Genomic DNA, 22,443 nt, shown 5'->3' with positions numbered 1-22,443 from the left:
CGGAGAACGTGCAAACTCCACACAGACAGTACCCGAGGTCAGTATCAATACCAGGTCTCTGGCAGTTCTCTGGCAGCTGCAATGCCAACTCTTCCCTTTCACTTCTCTCCAATATGTTGAACTAAGATTAAAACTAATTAAATGTTTTCTATGAAACAAAAACAAATCCCTTTAATGCATTATGGTTACTGTTAAAGACTAGCCTTCAAGATTTCCCACAAACAATCCTAATTAATTAGCAACTTTACCTTTAGCTCCCAAAGCTAACTCATCATCATTGTCCTTGGATATATTAGAATAAAAGCCCTGTCCCACGGTACGAGTTCATTCCAAGAGCTCTCCCGAGTTTAAAAAAAATCAAACTCGTGGTAAGCGCGGAGAATGAACGTAGCGGGTACGTTGGAGCTCGGGGACGTCTCTTAGCACTAACGGCAGGTACTCGGGAAGACTCGCTAATGGCAGGTAAGCACGGGAAGACTCGTGAAGATTTTTCAACATGATGAAAAATGCCCACGAGAGCCCCGAGTACCGACGAGTGGCCATTATCGTAAATCTCCGAATTCAAATCAGGGCAAACTCGGAAGAGCTATTGGAATGAACTCGTACCGTGGGACAGAGGTTTAACCGGGATATTGTCTTGCCTTCCAAGATTATGTCTTCTACGTGGTACCTGTACACCAAACTTCTTTGTAAACTCTGTACATGGTAACTGGCATGAAAGGTCAGACAGGAGAAATAGCAACATTCCACAATATGATTCTTTCTATGCTGTTTCAACTCATTCCATGTTATTTTGGTGAATCTTGTTAGCTCAGGAAGTTTCCAACTTAACTTTGAACACATTCGTTAAAAGATACGAAAGATGCCGACAACTCCATGGGGATTAAACAAGCTCATTATGATGGAATGGTTTGTCTCCCAGCAATGGCCATTTCATGGTCACTTTTAAGGGAAATAATTGCCTCACCGAGGAACACCTGCTTCAGCCCTCTGATCCTCGAATGTCGATTTTAACTCGCCAAAGTTCTTGCTGAGAAAACCGAGATTTTCCTCCCCGAAAACAAAGAACCTTCATACCGTCACCATATGTTAGGTGTTAACTTTGACTTTAATTGCCCAGTGCTAATTTCCCTTCCCTTACAAACATTCATACCATTCAGTGTTTCAAAGTGCAGGTCTGATATTAACTGTGTAACACATCTTCATTAGCTGGTGTAAAAAAATCTAAAAATTAAATGCTGAATGAATTCAGATTAAGCAACGTCTGTGGAGGCAAAGAGATGGTCTGCAGTTAAATGTAGGTATGTTACAAAACCTACCTGAATCGTGGCTGAGCATCTGCCCCACCCCTTGTGTGTGATTTTGGCGCTGTTTAGAGGGGGCGGGTTTAAAACGCGATTTTTACTAGGCTGTTGCAATCTAAAATGTTCAGCCTAGTAAATCATTAACGGAAAATCGCTGAAAGACCCCGTCGCAAAAGGTATTATTAGTTTTTATGGCCTTGTAAAATAGTTAGAGTAGTTTAAAAATCACTCTCTCACTCCGCAACCTCTCGCAGCCCCAGGGTTTTATAAAGCAAACAATTAAAGGTATGTACCTTATTTTTACATTAAATGGGGCTTGTAAATAACCCTGTCTATAAAGTTTTCTATAGCGAGTAGGTTGGGGATATCCCGCAGGGGGGGGGGCACAAATCCAGCGCAATGTGAAGTTCTAAACCAGCGCGTTCACAGGAACCCACTAGAAAGCCGATTTAAATTGACTTTAATTTACAGCAATTGAACACTAAATTCCTGTCCATTTGGCCTATAAATTGATGTAAATGAGATTTAAAAATCATGTTTTATTGTGAATTATTTGTGAATATTATTTGGGGGCTATTTAAAAATGTTAATCATTTATTAAGAAATGGATAGATGTTTAGATCTAGTAATTGACAAATTAGCTACAGGGTAATAACTAATTATATGCCTTAATTTCAGGTCATCCAAGTTAGATTATTTTATATTTGTTTCAGAATGGTTTGTTCAATATATTTGTTCAATCTATGATAACTGAAAATTTCATTCAGTTCTCTTAATTTTTAAGAAGGTTATGGGCTTTTGACTGTCCACGATCACAGCTTTTTTGTTATGTCCATAGAAAATCTATAGGGAACAAGATGCTAATTTCCGAGTATGAAAATGGCCATAACTTGTTTATTACTTGAGATATGAAAGTTAATTAGGTGTCAAATTAAACTTATTGTTATGCTTTATCTGATGGGATAAATTGCAGACTTGATTTTTTTAATCTCAAAATTTTGTAACGTTGCTATTAAATGTACAACTGCAGGTGCAGGTTTACAAGAAAACAGACACAAATTGCAGGAGCAACTCAACGGGTCTGACACAATCCTTGGAGAACATGGATAGATGACGTTTTGTTTGGGTCTCCTCGTTAGACTGATTGTGGTGGGGATTGGGGGGGGGGAAGGTTTGAAGCTAGGAGAAGCAGCACAAAGCCTGTAGAGTGATAGAGGTGATGGGGAGGCAGGGTGGGGGGTGCGGGGGTGTTGATGGGCAGGTAGTTGGACAAAGGCCAGAGATGAAATAATATATGGAATTGCATGCAGAACAACCCAGACCCGGGTTCGATCCTGACCGCGGGTGCTGTCTGTATGGAGTTTGTACGTTCTCCCCGTGACCGTGTGGGTTTTCTCCGAGATCTTGGGTTTCTCCCACACTCCAATGAGGTACAGGTATGTAGGTTAATTGGCTTGGTGTATATGTAACTTGTCCCTAGTGTGTGTGGGATAGTGTTAATGTGTGGAGATCGCTGGTTGGTGCAACTCAGTGGGCCAAAGGGCTTCCGCACTGCATCTCTAAACTAAACTAGATAGTTGAGGCAGGTACAATAACAGCATTTAAAAGATATTTGGACAGGTATATGAATATGAAATGTTAAGAGGGACATGTGCCAAACAGCCAAATAAGTTTAGCTTAGATGGGATATCCTGGTCATCGTGGATGGGTTGGGCTGAGGGGACTGTTTCCATGCTATATGACTCTTTGACTATTAGGACAAACTATCAAACCATCTGCAAAGGAGGGTTTCGGCCCGAAACGTCGCCTATTTTCTTCACTCCATAGATGCTGCTGCACCCGCTGAGTTTCTCCAGCATTTTTGTGTACCTTCGATCTTCCAGCATCTGCACAGTTCCTTCTTGAACACATCTGCAAAGGTGGTTTGATACTCCAGTGAAAATCAAGATGCAATACAATACAATACAATACAATACGTGTTTATTCGTCACATTGCACATAAAGTGCAAGTGAAATGAATATGCTAGAGAAACTCAATGGGTCAAGCAGCACCTGTGGAGAAAAAGCAATTATTTCCTGGCCCCAAATGCAGCGTTATTGCAGCTAATCCAATGTATCTGCCTTTGAACATATCTTTTACAAAAACTCAGCAGTTCAGGCAACATATGTGGAGGGGAATGTACAATCAACATTTTGGGTTGAGACTCTTCCTACACAGTGAAAAAGTGGGACGTGGTCGAGAACCAGTTTAAAGGGAAAGGGGACTGGGGTAGGATTTTGCACATGATAGGTGGGTCCACCAGTAGACTGGTGGCTTGTGTCAGGGGTGGAGATAACAAAGGGAAACTGAGCAGTGATGGATGGATGGATGGATGGATGGATGGATGGAGGTAACCAGGGACTGAGATTGAAGGAATCTGATGGGGAACAAAATAGAGTTTGGCCCAAATAAGGAAGGTGAGGAGCAGCTAACTCTACCTTATGGCTGAAAGGGTTGGGAGGAGGGCTTTGGGCAGGGGCAGGGGAAGAGTCCAATGAGTGTAGTCTGTGGGTTTTGGGTGAGAGGTGGTGGGGTGTTGTGGGAAAGAAGATAATGTACAGGTGGATCGGATTAGAGAAGGACTGGGTGGGAAGTTACCTGAATTTAGAGAATTCAATGAGTCCAGAAGAAGGGACCGACCCAAAAGCTCCTGAACATTTCCCTCTAAAGATGCTGCCTGACTCGCTTAGTTCCTCCAGTAGATTGGTTTAGTTCAAGATTCCAACATCTACAGTCTCTTGCACCTGCAGAGAGTGGTGAGTCAGTGGAATTCTCTGCCTCAGAGGGCGGTGGAGGCAGGTTCTCTGCAGATGCTTTCAAGAGAGGGCTAGATAGGGCTCTTAAAGATAGCGGAGTCAGGGGATAAGGGGAGAAGGCAGGAACGGGGTACTGATTGGGGATGATCAGCCATGATCACATTGAATGGCGGTGCTGGCTCGAAGGGCCGAATGGCCTCCTCCTGTACCTATTGTCTATTGTCTATGTTCAAATTACATCACAGCGTAGAACCAGGCCCTTCCTCTCAACTTGCCCACACCACCCAACATGTTCTTCCTGCCTACATTTGGTCCATATCCTAAACCTATCCTATCCATGTACCTATTGTAATAGAGTCGTGGAGCATAAAACAGGTCCTTCAGCCCAACTTGCCCATGCCGGCCAATATGTCCCACTGGTCATGCCTGCCTGCATTTGGCCAAGATCCCTCTAAACCTATGCTATCCATGTACCTGTCCAAATGTCTCTTAAACGTTATGACAGTACCTACCTTAACTACTTCCTCCGGCCCTACTGGCATACACCCACCACCCTTTGTGTAAAAAAGTTACCCCTCATGTTCCTATTAAATTTTTTTCCCCTCACCTTAAACCCATGTCCTCTGGATTTCGACTCCCCTACTCCCAGCAAAAGACACCATGCATTTACCCAATCTATTCCTCTCATGATTTTATACACCCCTACAAGATCACCCCTTATCTTAGAAAAATAGAAACATAGAAAATAGGTGTAGGAGGAGGCCATTTGGCCCTTCGAGCCAGCACCGCCATTCATTGTAATCATGGTTGATCGTCCCCTATCAATAACCCATGCCTGTCCTCTCCCCATATCCCTTGACTCGCCCCTAGAGCTATATCTAACTCTAAATCCATCCAGTGACTTGGCCTCCACTGCCCTCTGAGGCAGGGAATTCCATGAATTCACAACTCTCTGGGTGAAAATTTTTTTCTCACCTCAGTCTTAAATGACCTCCCCTTTATTCTAAGACTGTGGCCCCTGGTTCTGGACTCACCCAACATTGGGAACATTATCTTCCTGGGCTCCAAGAAATAAAGACTTAGCCTGCTCAACCTCTCTTTATAGATAATTTGATAGGGGACGATCAGCCATGATCACAATGAATGGCGGTGCTAGCTCGAAGGGCCGAATGGCCTCCTACTGCACCTATTTTCTGTGTTTCTATCTATGTTTCTATATAGTTTGGGCCCACGAGAATAGCAACAACCTCATAAATCTTCTCTACACTCTTTCGTTCAACATGGTGCACGAAAATGAACACAATACTCTCAAATGTATCCACACAGACACCTTATACAGCAGCAGCATGACCTCCCAAATTCCATAATACCTGGTCAAATGAGAACACTAAAATCAAAGTTCCCTTTTGGGTACACTTTTATCATAGTTTCATAACACTTGCTGCATTTTATTGTTTGCTGGTGTATTCACAGATAATAATGTTGGCCAAGTTTCCTAATATTACAGCGAATATAAACCCTTACTTTTGAACAGTTGCAACCAACAATGACCCCACTGAATAGTGGATGTCACCAGCACTTAAATCGCCTCCAAGTAACCCACAATCCAATATTGTATTGCCAAATAGCAGCAATCATGAATTCAACTAAATACACTCCTTTTGTAAGGTGATGCCATGTTTTGTATAGATCAATTACTATTATTCAGATCATTCCGTAATGTTAAAAATATATGCTAATCCTAAAGTAGGAGTCGGGCAATTCAACCTTTTCCTCCTATCTCCTGAAGCAATGTCATTTTATTCTGCATTCTTTCTTTAACAATATCACCAATCATCCTCCATCTTCGCAGTTTGCAATGTGTCGAGGCTGGCACTGTCTCTGCGGCAGTGATGAGAATCATGAGTTATTAAGTAGGTACTTGTGATGCTCTCTGTTAATATCAGTTGATAATGCTGGCTTCCAAACAAAAGAACACATACAAAAAAGGAGCTTGTATTTGTAATTAAACTGTATTAATGGCAACAAAATGCACCCATCGCACAATGAATTCTCCAATTGTATGTAGCTACCAGCCACCCACTCTCTCTCCCCTCCCACCTTTTTCTTCTTTCCCCTCTCTCTCCCCTCTGCCCCAAATGGTTTTGCGCCTATTTCTCCCCTCCCCTTACACTTCCATTCCTTCCTCTGGCTTCACAATTCGCATCTCTTCAATCCCTTGTGTCACTCCTACAGTGTTTTCTTCTCTGGGCTTTGTCCAACCATCAGCCTATCAACCCCTCCCCCCCCCCTCACCCCCCCTCACCTGTATCCAGCTATTACCTGCTAGGCTTCATCCTGTACATCTTCTAACATTCTCACCGTGGCATTCTTAAACCACTTTAGAGTATTCTAAATTCATTCAACTACAATAATATTTCTTTGCTAATTAAACATTGGTTGTGATAACCTTCTTGAAAATGTGCTTAATTCCTAATCTTTGCTTTGTGAGTTTAGTTTATAGATACAGCGTGGAAAGAGGATCATTAGCCCACAAAGTCCAAGCCGACCATCGATCACCCATCCACTAGTTTAATGTTATCCCAGTTTCGCATCCACCACAGGAGCAATTTACAGAAGCCAATTAACCTACAAACCTGCATGCCTTTATATTATAGGAAGGAACCAGAGCACCTGAAGAAAGCCCACGTGGTCACAGGGAGAATGTAAAAACTCCGTACAGAAAGCAAGATCGAACCAGGGTCTTTGGCGCTGTACGTCAATGCTACCACTGCGCCACTGTACCGCCCCAAGGCGGGGAAATTGTACCCTTCAATCTAAAAAGTCCATGGGCTTTCTCAAGACTGTATCTTGATTAAAAAACACTGCAACAAAATGATACAAGATACATTTAATTGTCATTTGGACCCCTTGAGGTCCAAACGAAATGCCGTTTCTGCAGCCATACATTACAAACACATAGACCCAAGACACATCATAATTCCATAAACTTCCATTTGTGAGTTTGTGATGGACAGCGTGGAAAGAAACTCATTATCCCTCTCTCCTCCACTCTCCCCCTCGATCACCCATCAGACTAGTCAAAGTCAAAGCCCCCGGCTCGCGATGGCGATTGTCCCGCGGCAATTTAAGCCACGCCAATTGGTACAAGATCGCACACCGGGTCTTGCTGTTAGAGCCCCCGGCGTGCGCTCGCAGAGTCCCGCGGCCATTCCAAGCCGCGCGGGCCAGTGATGTAGGCCCCGCTCCATGAGCTCTTCGACCCCGCAACTCGGGCGGGAGAAGTCGCCATTGCGAGAGCCCTGAAAAGCGGTCTCCCCCAAGGCCCGGGGAAATTGTACCCTTCAATCTAAAAAGTCCATGGGCTTTCTCAAGACTGTATCTTGATTAAAAAACACTGCAACAAAGCAGCAGATGCACGTTCGCATATCAAACGTCAACCAAATACACGAATGGACATGAAAATGGCATTTTTTTGCCAGAGCAAATGCAAAGTAATATGACAAGGCAGCGTGTTATTCTGTGTATTGATGTCACAAGAGTGAAGGAATGCAAATAATGGGGAAATTCTAAAATCTCATTGGTATTACAATGCAAACAGAATGATGAAATAATATCAATCATCTGTATATATATATATATATATATATATATTGTAATATCAACATTGTACTGACCTCGATGTGTTACTAGATCCATTTCATTTATGAAAACTTTAATCTGACATATTTACGCTGTGGCTTTTGGGAACTACAATAACTTTCAAATTTATCAAATACATCCGGCAGTGCAGATAGCAACATAATTTAAACAACACTGCTGAGCAGGTTATTTGAGATAGCAATAGGATTCCAATTAAATCACCAATGCATTGCTCTAGGGTTTGTTTGGTTTTAAATCTCACTGCTGCTCGACAGCTATGTGGATTGAAGAATATGGAGGCAACATAAAAGTGCACATATATAGCCTGTCCAACTTTGCCAAGCACACTGCGCTCAAAAACACATCACGTTGTTATCTCAGCGGTTTGAAGGCCCAAGCTGATCAGGTTCAGAAAGCCAACATCAGCAATAAAAAACAAAGATGTAACAGGTCCAATGGCTTTACAACATTTAAAGCTGTAGAATATAACACCTTGCAGGTATTAACTTTTCAACCAAATTTATGTACTATACTCCCACTTCTATGATCTTTTCCATAAAACATATTTAGAGTCATAGAGTCATAGATTGATACAGTGTGGAAACTGACCCTTCGGCCCAACTGGCAAACACCAGCAAACATGCCCCAGCTACACTAGTCCTATCTGCCTGCGTTTGGTCCATATGCCTCCAAACTTGTCCTATCCATGTACCTGTCTAACACCTATAGACTTTATGAAGTATTTAGTGCATTCCCTTTTATATGATGGCAGAACATTATATATGGAAAATAAATCTTCAGATTTCTCCCGTGTTCCTTTAGCAAGCAATCACAGATAGTGAACTGAATGAGAGAGGGAAGGTACACAAAAATGTTGGGGAAACTCAGCGGGTGCAGCAGCATCTATAGACGCTGCTGCACCCGCTGAGTTTCCCCAACATTTTTGTGTACCGTTGATTTTCCAGCATCTGCAGTTCCTTCTTAAAAACTGAATGAGAGAGGGAACCGTGTGCACGTGGGCAAAGCTACTGGAAAGTGAAAGAACGGGTTCCAAAACTTGTTCGTAATGTGTTTGTGCATTAACCATATAACCATATAACAATTACAGCATGGAAACAGGCCATCTCGGCCCTACAAGTCCGTGCCAGACAACTTTTTTTCCCCTTAGTCCCACCTGCCTGCACTCATACCATAACCCTCCATTCCCTTCTCGTCCATCTAACTATCCAATTTATTTTTAAATGATACCAACGAACCTGCCTCCACCACTTCCACTGGAAGCTCATTCCACACCGCTACCACTGTCTGAGTAAAAAAGTTCCCCCTCATGTTACCCCTAAACTTCTGTCCCTTAATTCTCAAGTCATGTCCTCTTGTTTGAATTGGAGATGGTAGATTGGAGAAAGTTGGAGATGGTATCAAACAGGAAATTAGAAATGTGTGCGACAAAGGCAAAACGGTTATAATGGGTGACTTCAATCTACATATAGATTGGGTGAATCAAATTGGCAGGGGTGCTGAGGAAGAGGATTTCTTGGAATGTATGCGGGATAGTTATCTAAATCAACATGTAGAGGAACCAACGAGAGAGCAGGCTATTTTAGACTGGGTATTGAGTAATGAGGAAGGGTTAGTTAGCAATCTTGTTGTACGTGCCCCCTTGGGCAAGAGTGACCATAATATGGTTGAGTTCTTCATTAGGATGGAGAGTGACATTGTTAATTCAGAAACAATGGTTCTGAACTTAAAGAAAGGTAACTTTGAGGGTATGAGATGTGAATTGGCCAAGATTGACTGGCAATTAATTCTAAAAGGGTTGACGGTGGATATGCAATGGAAGACATTTAAAGACTGCATGGATGAACTACAAAAATTGTTCATCCCAGTTTGGCAAAAGAATAAATCAGGGAAGGTAGTACATCCATGGATAACAAAGGAAATCAGGGATAGTATCAAAGCGAAGGATGATGCGTACAAATTAGCCAGAAAAAGCAGCATACCGGAGGACTGGGAGAAATTCAAAGACCAGCAGAGGAGGACAAAGGGCTTAATTAGGAATGGAAAAATAGATTATGAAAGAAAACTAGCATGGAACATAAAAACTGACTGCAAAAGTTTTTATAGATATGTGAAAAGAAAGAGATTAGTTAAAACAAATGTAGGTCCCTTGCAGTCAGAAACAGGGGAGTTGATCATGGGGAACAAGGATATGGCGGACCAATTGAATAAGTACTTTGGTTCCGTCTTCACTAAGGAAGACATAAATAATTTGCCGGAAATAGCAGGGGACCGCGGGTCAAAGGAGTTGGAGGAATTGAGTGAAATCCAGGTTAGCCGGGAAGTGGTGTGTTGGGGTAAATGAATGGATTAAAGGCCGATAAATCCCCAGGGCCAGATAGGCTGCATCCCAGAGTACTTAAGGAAGTAGCTCCAGAAATAGTGGATGCATTAGTAATAATCTTTCAAAACAGTTTAGATTCTGGAGTAGTTCCTGAAGATTGGCGGGTAGCAAACGTAACCCCACTTTTTAAGAAGGGAGGGAGAGAGAAAATGGGGAATTACAGACCAGTTAGTCTAACATCGGTAGTGGGGAAACTGCTAGAGTCAGTTATTAAAGATGGGATAGCAGCACATTTGGAAAGTGGTGAAATCATTGGACAAAGTCAGCATGGATTTACGAAAGGTAAATCATGTCTGACGAATTGTACAAGGCATTGGTGAGACCAAATCTGGAGTACGGTTTTTGGTCGCCCAATTATGGGAAGGATGTAAACAAAATAGAGAGAGTACAGAGGAGATTTACTAGAATGTTGCCTGGGTTTCAACAACTAAGTTACAGAGAAAGGTTGAATAAGTTAGGTCTTTAGTCTCTGGAGCGCAGAAGGTTAAGGGGGAACTTGATAGAGGTCTTTAAAATGATGAGAGGGATAGACAGAGTTGATGTGGACAAGCTTTTCCCTTTGAGAATAGGGAAGATTCAAACAAGAGGACATGACTTCAGAATTAAGGGACAGAAGTTTAGGGGTAACATGAGGGGGAACTTCTTTACTCAGATAGTTGTAGCTGTGTGGAATGAGCTTCCAGTGGAAGTGGTGGAGGCAGGTTTGTTGGTATCATTTAAAAGTAAATTGGATAGGTATATGGATGAGAAGGGAATGGAGGGTTATGGTATGAGTGCAGGCAGGTGGGACTAAGGGAAAAAAAGTTGTTTGGCACGGACTTGTAGGGCCGAGATGGCCTGTTTCCGTGCTGTAATTGTTATATGGTTGTTACAAGGCAAGTGAGATTGGCTGTTTTGTCCAAAGAGCAGTGTACTGCCTAGAGGACGGTAAGGGTCAGGGAGGTAGAATCAAACGGGGGGGGGGGGGGGGAGGGAGAGGTATTTCAGATGTAAACTAGATAGGCACTTGAACGAGAGTGGTGGATAAGGCCAATGGGGAAAGTGTGGTGGAATAGGACCAATGCGATTCCACCAATAAATGCAGGCAGACTTAGTATGCAGTATCAATTCTATTTTCTTGAATAGGAGCCTGAAATCTGTTACATCCAGGTTCAGGAACAGATTCTTCCCCACAACCATCAGGCTATTAAACTCACCATCAAACAGACTCTGATCTGTAACAGCCTATTGCACTTTATCTGTTTATTTATGTGTATATTGAACTAAATTGTTCAGTATTTATGCTTACAATATCCTGTTGTGCTGCAGCAAGCAAGAATTGCAATGTCCTATCTGGGACACATGGCAATAAAGTCTCTTGACTTGACTTGACTATGTATCTAGTAGAGCTGCTGCCTCATGGCTCCAGGGATCCAGGTTCAACGCTGACCTTGGGTCTTCTCTGGATAGAGTTTGCTGATTTTTCCTGTGACTACCATGGATTTCCCTTCATGCTCTGGTTTCCTCCCACATCACAACATATGTAGCTTGGTAGGCTAATCGGTCTCTATAAATTGTTCTTAGTGTGTCGATGAGTGGGAGGATCTGGGAACGTTGATGTGGAGAATCAGTGACAAGGACAATTAGTAGGGATGGGATTGCTCAGATTGCTCGGTGAACCTGCATAAACTCCATGGATTAAAATTACCTCTTTCAATGCCATAAGGAAATATATGATATTGAACCAAACTATTTTGTCAAATCCATACTCCCTTCTGTTTCAGAACAATCCATTCCCTTTGATCTTTCCTAGTTCTTCACCACATCATAACTAGGATAATGTTGGAAAATGTCTTCATTTATATTCTTGGAACAGCTCTTGCAGTCTCCTGTTATGTTGAAAGAAAGTCTTATATTATTCTAACATAGCCTTCCTAATCTCCGCTACTTCATCTGAAGTATCTAGTTATATTTGCTTTTTGTATCTCGTTTTCGCATAATGCTATTTCTCATAATTATATGCAATTTCATGTCTTAATCACAAAGGCTTTTGAAAATAATGTGTTTCTTTAGATTGCTTATAATAGCATCTTCTAAATCAGTGTAGACAATACTAACAGTATAATTCTATCTTGATATCAGTGCCTAGGATATGTGATTGAAATAAATTAAATTGAGAACCAGCCTACATTATGCTCCTACATTTTCTACACATCAAGCAAGGTTCAAAGACAGGATATTGTTCACGAACATTACGAAAGCTAAAATTCAAATGGCCGCATGGCGGATTCTCTACAATGTAAAGGATGGAGAGAATGACAAACTGTGCTTCAAAACAAACCAAGAGCTATTTCCTCTGGCAGGGAAGTCAAGACATCTTAAAATTGGAACCAGGGTGTTCAAGAGTGATCTCAAGCACCACGTTTTCTGCCTAAAGAACAATGGCAATACAAATTATCTCCTCCAAAATCCTACTGAGACTGGGACTTAGCCTAGAAATTCAAAACAGATTGACACATTTTGTAAAGCAAGCAAAGGAGAGTAATAGATGTTAAGTTTCACAGTATCCAACTAAATGGCAGCAAAGTCTTCAGCAATGAAGGTCCTGGAATTACAGCCTCAAATATCGAGGAAAAGATCAATTCTGCAGCTGTCTTTTCCTTGATATGAACCACTTCCAGATCAAATTATTTGCTTTACTTGATCACAGCCAATTTCAATCCATCTTTCTAATCATGGTCAAGCCTGAGTGGTAAAACATATCTGACATCCCTTTGGAATGTAATTTAGGTAGGTGCTGCACAGCCAAGTAATTGCAGACCAGTGTAAATTAGTACTCTTGAAGTAAAGGGAACAAAATGTCACACAGTTGCTGTATTTTGTTCAAATTTATTCATGTTCACCAACATGTGATTATTCTAAGAGAAGCAAACACCGTGGAGAACCAGAGTCTTTAATTAGCAGCAAATTGGAGCTTTGCTTCCAGCATACAAATAATGGCCAGTTGAGTCAGATTCCACAGCCAAACCCGTACTCATGCAGCCGTGTTCCAAGTTTAAGTCTAAATCTCCCAGTCTGATCAGTGATCTGTGATATTTAATGTTTGGGACGACAAATCCAATTTCTCCGGACTCTTGCACAAATTGCTCCAGTAAATGGTCATGTTTCCTTCTCAGCATCCGATAATTCTCATAACACCAACCACGCCCATCATGATAGCCGATTAAGCACGGCTGTCAGTGTTTGCTCCAATACACTCTCATCCCATTAATATTGTTAAAGCCCACCACTGATCTAACCAGGAGACCAACTTTGAGTTCTGGAGCTACATCAACGTGCAGTGGCCCCACCACTGCAAGCAGGCATTGCAAAGGCATATCATTACATCCAGAATGTTCACTGAAACTCATGGAGAGAATGGAGCAGCTGTGCTTGTACACTCTGGAGTTTAGAAGGATGAGAGGGGATCTCATTGAAACATATAAGATTTTTATGGGTTTGGACACGCTAGAGGCAGGAAACATGTTCCCGATATTGGGGGAGTCCAGAACCAGGGGCCACAGTTTAAGAATAAGGAGTAAGCCATTAAGAACGGAGACGAAGAAACACTTTTTCTCACAGAGAGTGGTGAGTGTGTGGAATTCTCTGCCTCAGAGGGCGGTGGAGGCAGGTTCTCTGGATACTTTCAAGAGAGAGCTAGATAGGGCTCTTAAAAATAGCAGAGTCAGGGGATATGGGGAGAAGGCAAGAACGGGGTACTGATCGGTGATGATCAGCCATGATCACATTGAATGGCGGTGCTGGCTCGAAGGGCCGAATGGTCTCCTCCTGCACCTATTGTCTATTGTCTATATTGTCTATTGGTAATTAAGGCACATTCATGTGTGGAAATCGATTGCCCTGGTAACATTAACATCTTGCAAGAAGTTTATCTCAAGCTACTGGGCCATTTAATGAATTTATCAAAATAAATTTTGTTTATTGCTATTAATAACCAGTTTTTCTCTTCCACAAAATTAATTCTTGATTAAAGTGGGAAAGGAAATTGGTGATGGCATTGACCCTGAGGTGGGGCTTTGCACATGCTTTCTGGACATTAACTGCTAAACAATTTAAAGGTTTGTAGCTATATCGCTAGAACTCGCTAGAATTTAGAAGATTGAGGGGGGATCTTATAGAAACGTACAAAATTCTTAAGGGGTTGGACAGGCTAGATGCAGGAAGATTGTTCCCGATGTTGGGGAAGTCCAGAATAAGGGGTCACAGTTTAAGGATAAATGGAACATCTTTTAGGACTGTGATGAGAAAAACATTTTTCACACCGAGAGTGGTGAATCTATGGAATTCTCGCCACAGAATGCAGTTGAGGCCAGTTCATTGGCTGGAGTTAGATGTGGCCCTCGTGGCTAAGGGGGTCAGGGGGTATGGAGGGAAGGCAGGTACGGGATACTGAGTTGGATGATCAGCCATGATCATATTGAATGGGGGTGCAGGCTCGAAGGGCCGAATGGCCTACTCCTGCACCTATTTTCTATGTTTCTATATACTGTCTTTCTATCCTTTGCAGCCAACTTAGGTTTCCAGACACAATTTAATGTAGATTACACACCTGCCAACTCATGCACAGCAAGATAGCACAGCCAGTGATGAAGTTAAACTTGTACAACCATTTACTATGAATGAAGTTTAAAGGAGACATTGGTCAGGGAAGATAGTGCAAATCAGTGGATGCAAAATATCCTATAATAGTGGCACAGCATCTTCCCCAACATCGGGAACAATCTTCCTGCATCTAGCCTGTCCAACCCCTTCAGAATTTTGTACGTTTCTATAAGATCCCCCCTCAATCTTCTAAATTCTAGCCGAGTCTATCCAGTCTTTCTTCATATGAAAGTCCTGCCATCCCAGGAATCAGTCTGGTGAACCTTCTCTGTACTCCCTCTATGGCAAGAATGCCTAGAGAGGAAGGGAAAGCAGCAGGGCCACCAGAATAGTAGTAAAAGAATGTCAATAGTAAGGATAGCAAACGCAATGCTAGCATTTACTTCAAGAAGGCTAGAATACAAAACCGGGAATGTAATGCTGAGGCTTTATACGGCACTGGTCAGGGCCGTATTTAGAGTAACGTGAGCAATTTTGGGCACCATGTCAGAGGAAGGATGTGCTGGCTCTGGAGAGAGTCCAGGGAGGTTTACAAGAATGATCCCAGGAATGAGTGGGTTAACATATGATGAGTGATTGACGGCACTGGGCCTGCACTTGCTGCAGTTTAGATGAATGAAGGGGGCCTCATTGAAATGTACCAAATAGTGAAAGGCTTGCACAGAGTGGATGTAGAGAGGACATTTTTTATTAGTGGGAAAGTCTAGCACTCTCAGAACTACCTCATTATTACCTCAGAATTAAAGGAAGTTCCTTTAGGAGAGGGTCAGAGGGTGGTGAATCTTTAGTCAGAGGGTGGTGAATCTGTGGAATTCTTTGCCACAGAAGGCTGTGGAGTCCAAGTCAATGGATAATTTTAAGGCAGAGGTAGATAGATTCTTGATTAGTACGGGCATCAGGGGTTATGGAGAGAAGGCAGGAGAATGGGGTTGTGAGGGAGAGATAGATCAGCCATGATTGAATGGTGGAGTAGACTTGATGGGCCGAATGGCCCAATATTTCTCCTATCACTTACGACCTTATAAGATGGTGGCTATAATGTGTATACACCAGGGTAGGGAGGGGGCAGTGGAAATAGCATGGGGCCGATAAAGGATGCATTCCTTGAAAAATCAGAATCCAATGGTCATGCCATTGGGTTGCAAGATATCCACCAATGCCCCCTTCCGCACAAAGATAGTTCCTTTAATACTTTTCAGTTGCCTGTCATCTTTTTTTGACAGAAGTTTGTGAACCATACAGCAGAGATCAAAAACCCCAAGATTAAACATGAAATTGCAGAAGTCCAGTAAAATGTCAGCTATTAAACAATTCTGCCACCATCTATCAAAATGTTTTGCCACTCTCCCTTCAATGTAAATCATTGTTATCTATTTGCCATGCTTTGGTCAATCTAGAGGATTTATTATTGCAATCTCCCTGTGCTGTAGTTGCAGATATTGTCACTTACATGACATTTGAGTCAGAAACCAGCAATCGATCATTCCACTGCTGTGAATAAGCAAAAATCGTTTCTATAATTCAACGTCTTCAAAATTATGTGCATTGGAAGATAGGCCTCATATTGTATATAACGTTATTGTAACTAAAATATCCATTACACTCAAACATCTGCAACACTGGTTCACAGGAAATTGACAATGGAACCTCATAACACAAGAAACTGTTTAGTGCATTCCATACGTTCAGCAGTTTCCTTTGGCTTTTGGTATGTTAAAGTTGAAGGATACCAGAAACACAAATAATATTATTTTTCAATAAAATAATTTGTAAGAGATTCAGTCCCTTGAAGGATATATTCACAGATTCACATCCACACAGAAATCAAAGTGAACCCGAAAACCTTTAAAAAAAATAAACCTAATCTCATCTAGGTTTATTTTTCCAGAACATCCAGAACAAAACAAAACAGTAAATCCCCAGAGGTTTTATTCACATAGGTTGAAAACAAAAATACCAACTCATTAGAAAGCATTGTGATATAAATATCTTCCTGTGCATGCTGATGAACAAAATGTCCTGCTGCATTTCTGAAGCAAAAATCTAAATAAGGATCTGTTCATACTTGCTGATTGGAACTATCAGTCAAACAGTCACTTCTCTACATGAAAGCATTTATCCACTATATTTAGCAGTTCCAATGCATTCCTGGGGAGCATTAATCTCCAAATGTTCTTCCCCAAACCAGTTTATTGGTTGTCCAAAACATCCATCGTTACAACAGCCATCTTCCAATACCAATTAGAAACTAAACAGACACTACATTGTCCTGGTGGATGAATTCTGAGGATCAGTCAGATAGCACCTGCCATCCCACCACTCCCGAATATTTTTGTAACCAATAAACAGGTGTGTACCTAGAAGCAGCAACATCCTCAATATTAATTTTTATTCATTATCAACTCCAGGACGTTCACAGCAGATCAGCAACTCTGGCCAAATAGCCCCGTTTTATAAATAATACCTTCGTACCAGACAGTCATGAGATTGGGATTTGCTTATCGATTTCAATCCATCTCTGTCAAAAGACTCCAAGGACACACACACACATTTGGCACTTGGTATGATGCACATTTAAGGAGGTTAAACCAGAGCACCTACCTGTTCCTTGACTGAAGCCAGAATAGCAGAAGTGGTCTCTGGCTCAGAGCCATCTCCATTAGAAGCAGTCAGCATTGGGCTCAGCAAGTTGTTTTTTTCAGATGCAGATGGCTGCTCTGGAACTGGCATAACTCCTGCATATTTCCGAACAGAACGGGACGAGGAAGAGAAATGGGAACAAAAAATAATACGTTAATATAACTGGCATATACCTCCGTGATTACATGTTGCTCAACAGATACATGCGTTCATTTACACACCACAACAGCATTCTCCCATATTACTGAGTCACTGCCTCAAAAAGGCTGGCAGCATCATCAAGGACCCACACCATCCTGGCCACACACTCATCTCCCCGCTACCTTCAGGTAGAAAGTACAGGAGCCTGAAGACTGCAACGTCCAGGTTCAGGAATAGCTGCTTCCCCACAGCCATCAGGCTATTGAACTCAACTGAAACAAATCTCTGAACATTAATAGATCATTATCTGTTTATTTGCACTTTAGCTGCTTATTTATTGATGTGTGTATATATTTATATAATGGTATATGGACACACTGATCTGTTCTGTAATCATGCCTACTATGTTCTGTTGCGCTGAAGCAAAGCAAGAATTTCATTGTCCTATCAGGGACACATGACAATAAACTCTCTTGAATCTTGATTCTCCTCCACCATTGAGTGCAGGTGGATGGGACTAGGGGAGAATAAGTGTTCGGCACGGACTAGAAGGGCCGAGTTGGCCTGTTTCTGTGCTGTAATTGTTATATGGTTATCTTATATGTTATATGGTTATATTGTCTACTATGTCTTTTCATTTATTTACTTTCCTCTTTGGTGCATTTTTTGCCAAATCTCAAGGGCGTGTTGGTACCTCATACAATGAATTCTCCAATTTTAGGTAATGACCAACCCCCCCATTCCCCATTCTTCTCCTCCACCAGCCCCCGTTTAGTTTAGAAGGATGAGAGGGCATCTCATTGAAACATATAAGATTGTTAAGGGCTTGGACACGCTAGAGGCAGGAAACATGTTCCCGATGTTGGGGGTCCAGAACCAGGGGCCACAGTTTAAGAATAAGGAGTAAACCATTTAGAACAGAGATGAGGAAACACTTTTTCTCACAGAGAGTGGTGAGTCTATGGAATCCTCTGCCTCAGAGGTAGAAGCCGGTGGAGGCAAGTTATTTCGATACTTTCAAGAGAAAGCTTGATAGGGCTCTTAAAGATAGCGGAGTTAGGGGATATGGGGAGAAGGCAGGAACGGGGTACTGATTGGGGATGTTCAGCCATGATCACATTGAATGGCTGGGCTGGCTCAAAGGGCCGAATGGCCTACTCCTGCACCTATTGTCTATTGTCTATTCAATGGAAGGGCTCTGGGAAGTGCTGTAGAGCAGAGGGATCTAGGAGGTCAAGTACATGAAAGTGTTGCCACAGGTCGATAGAATGATGAAGGCAGCATTTAGCATGTTGGCCTTCAGCTGCCAGGCTATTGAATATTGGGTATTATCTTACTGTTGTATAACACATTGGCAAGTTGTCACTAGGAGTATTATGTTCATTTTTGGTCAACCTGCAACAGGAAGGATGCCTTTAAGCTAGACAGAGTGCAGAGAAGCGATACAAGGATGGTGCCAGGATTCAGTGGCGTGAGCTACAGGGGGTGGTTGGGCTATAATATTATTATTTGGAGCGCATGAGGTGTGTTCTTATAGAAGTTTATAAAATCATGATGGGAATAAATGGAGTAAATGCACAGTATTTTTCCCAGATTAGGGGAATTAGGAGAAGATAGGCCAATTCACTGGATGAATTTAAAATAGATTGTGGGCCTGTCCTACTTAGACAATAGGTGCATCAGTAAGCCATTCGGCCCTTTGAGCCAGCCCCGCCATTCAATGTGATCCTTGTTGGACTACTTTCAGCTCCTGAAACATCAACCATCTCTCTGTCTCCACAGATGCTGCCTGGCCAGTTGTTTTTTTGTACCAGATCATTGCCTCCACAGTCTCTTGTGTTCACCAGGTTAATTCCCAGGATGGCGGGACTGTCATATGTTGATAGAATGGTGCCACCGAGCTTGTATACTCTGGAATTTAGAAGGATGAGAGGGTTTCTTATTCAAACAAATAAGATTATTAAGATTGTTCCCGATGTTGGGGGAGTCCAGAACCAGGGGTCACAGTTTAAGAATAAGGAGTAAGCCATTTGGAATGGAGATGAAGAAAAACTTTTTCACACAGAGTTGTGAGTCTGTGGAATTCTCTGCCTCAGACGGCAGTGGAGGCCGGTTCTCTGGATGCTTTCAAGAAAGGGCTAGACAGCTCTTAAAGATAGCGGAGTCGGGGGATATGGGGCGAAGGCAGAATTGTGGATGATCAGCCATGATCACATTGAAAGGCGGTGCTGGCTCGTAGGGCTAAATGGCCTCCTCCTGCACCTATTGTCTATTGTCTATCCTGATAACCCATCCTCTCTTTGTGGCTATTACATTGCTTCATGCACCATAAACCTATTATTTTCTGCAGTAAACTTTCATGTGGCACTCAAAATGCAGAGTATATCCGCCATCAACATTATAAAAGGACCATCTGGTTTGTTATTTTGTTTGTGATATTATTTGTTTCCACGTGTATTTAAACTTGCTAATCTTGGTTCAAGTCACAGAAGTAGCTGGAATGGTGCTGCAAATGCTAAAGGATATTTTGTTGATTTTGAGGCTTTTGTGCAAATGCATTAAGGGAATTCCCCTTGCAATAAAGCATGGGTGGAAAACTCAGCCAAGGGTACGCAGGAGGATTAAAGAGAAGAAACGCACTTTGTAGGAGGCCACACTAAATCCGTGGCATTCAAGGAATAACTTGAGCTGAACTCTGCAAGGATCAGTGAGATTTTTACTGTTTGCTGAGGATAATCTCATTTGAAATGTCCACTTGGTGAATTCAAAAGCGAATTTTCAGAGCATGAACTGCATCGACACTAGCTGCTTGGCAACTTTAGCAATGAAATATTACAGATATGGCTCCTTTCTGGATGGAGCTGAAGGTAGTTGTGACACCTCATGGCTCAACATCTACTCATGAATAGAATGTCCACTGAGATGCTGCATTCAGAGTGGGTTGACTACATTTCAGTTCCTGGCCAAATACCAGCGGGTTTTGCAAGAATTACTGGTGCCATTACTTAGCAGACACTACGATACGATACAATCCAATAGAGCTTTATTTATCCCTTTAGGGAAACTGACCAGTCATGAGATACATGAAATTAAAGTGGCGAGTGGAGAGGATTGGGATCTGCAAAATTTGGGGGGGGGGGGGGGGGGGGGGGGTTAGACTACCACATGACTGAAGGCGGGGGGGGGGGGGGGGGGGGGGGGGGGAGAGTTGTACGGCTTGATAGCCACAGGAAAAACGTATCTCCTGCAGCATTCTGTACTGCATCCTGATGGAACCAGTCTGCTGCTGAAGGTGCTGCATCCTGATGGAACCAGTCTATTGCTGAAGGTGCTGCATCCTGATGGAACCAGTCTATTGCTGAAGGTGCTCCCCAGGTGGACCAGCGTGACATGGAGGGGGTGAGTTGTATTGTCCAAGATGATCCGCGGTTTGAGGAGCATCCTCCCCTCCAAGACCATCCCCTGTGAATCCAACTCCAACTCCGCCCCCAGGGCGGAGCCAGCCTTCCTGATGAGCTCGTTAAGCTGACGACACATCAGCTCAGCTCTGCACTGGAAATAGAGAAATTCCACTCCCACAAGGTTCAGTGCATATTTTACCAGAACCTGCATCATATCGATGACTGGAAGTTGGCAGCTTGTAGCAACCTGCTATGCTAGATGGATTTGTGCAAACACCAGAAACCAAATGGCAGCCATTGAGTGACGTGGCTCTTGATTTTGACGAGCAATCCTCATTGAGCCAAATATCTTGCAGGGAAGGTCATTGAAAGGAAATGTGATTCAATAAGTTGTTAGAATCCACGAACAACAGCTCTGCTGGCTGAACCACCTTGGAAGACAGAGCTTGAGAGAGAACATGAAGCTTGCCGTTTGACCTGGTTTTACAAAATGTTAAATGGTCAGCTCGACATACATTACAAAACCTACACCAAACCCAAACCAATTAGGAGCAGACGAGGGCATTCGATCCAATTTGTGATCCCAGCTACCAAGACAGATGTGTACAGCAATTCGTTCTTCCCCCCGCACAATTAAAGTATGGAATAATCTTCACCCTACTATAGTTACCCAACCAGATGCAACTAACTTTAATGTAGCTCTTTCTTCCCAATAACCCTTTCTGGATTAATCCCTCCCTTCACCACCTCCAGTTTAAATTCCATTTGGAATATTTTGGAGGACCAAGATAGAATTGAGCAAGAATTGAGGAAGGTGCTTTGAACTGGGGCTTCAGCGTTGTTGCCTGCCATAATATCTGCAAAGATCATTACAAAAAAGTGAGAATATAATTCATACACATTAAGGATATGCAGGTATAACCATCCCTCTCCTGCAATTGACCAGTTGTTTGCCATCCTGTTCAACAAAACAGTAGATATCATGCAATCTATTTGAGTTGTGGAAATGGCTTGAATAGCTGGCAGCATGCGCACATTGTTCAGTGTATGTGGTGTGTACATCACAGCCGTGTGTGCAAATGTAGGGGGGAAGTATACAATTTTAAGGACAAACCCTGCCTAATAAAGACTCTTGGTCGGTGAGTGAGCAATGTCTGAAGCTAAATATGCAATTGGTTTAATAATGGCATTCAGTGACCTCAGTCACTTGCGGAATGTGATAGAAGTTGCAGCACTACATTTCACTTTAGTGTTAATGCCCCTGTCCCACTTAGGAAACCTGAACGGAAACCTCTGGAGACTTTGCGCCCCACCCAAGGTCTCCGTGCGGTTCCCGGAGGTTTTTGTCAGTCTCCCTAATGGTCGAAAGTGGTTTCTGGTTTCTTCTATGTTCCACGAAGAAACGGACTATTGGCACTGACTTTGTGGGCTTGGTTCCATCTCCCTGGGGCCATAACTGGAGAGTTCCTGCAATCCT

General features: G+C 42.5%; 1 protein-coding gene across 1 annotated transcript in view; it reads right to left on the bottom strand.

The window, feature by feature from the left end:
- The window catches only part of LOC129706504 (catenin delta-2-like), a 1,547,539-nt gene that overhangs the window by 920,402 nt on the left and 604,694 nt on the right, over positions 1-22,443 (bottom strand). The window contains exon 4 of the mRNA XM_055650854.1: positions 17,386-17,519. Within this exon, the coding sequence (XP_055506829.1) occupies positions 17,386-17,519 (134 nt within the window). The remainder of the gene's footprint in view (positions 1-17,385; positions 17,520-22,443) is intronic.

The sequence above is a fragment of the Leucoraja erinacea genome, chromosome 2 (assembly GCF_028641065.1).
Source record: "Leucoraja erinacea ecotype New England chromosome 2, Leri_hhj_1, whole genome shotgun sequence".
Lineage (NCBI taxonomy): Eukaryota > Metazoa > Chordata > Chondrichthyes > Rajiformes > Rajidae > Leucoraja > Leucoraja erinaceus.
This window is presented reverse-complemented; position numbering and strand designations above follow the sequence as displayed.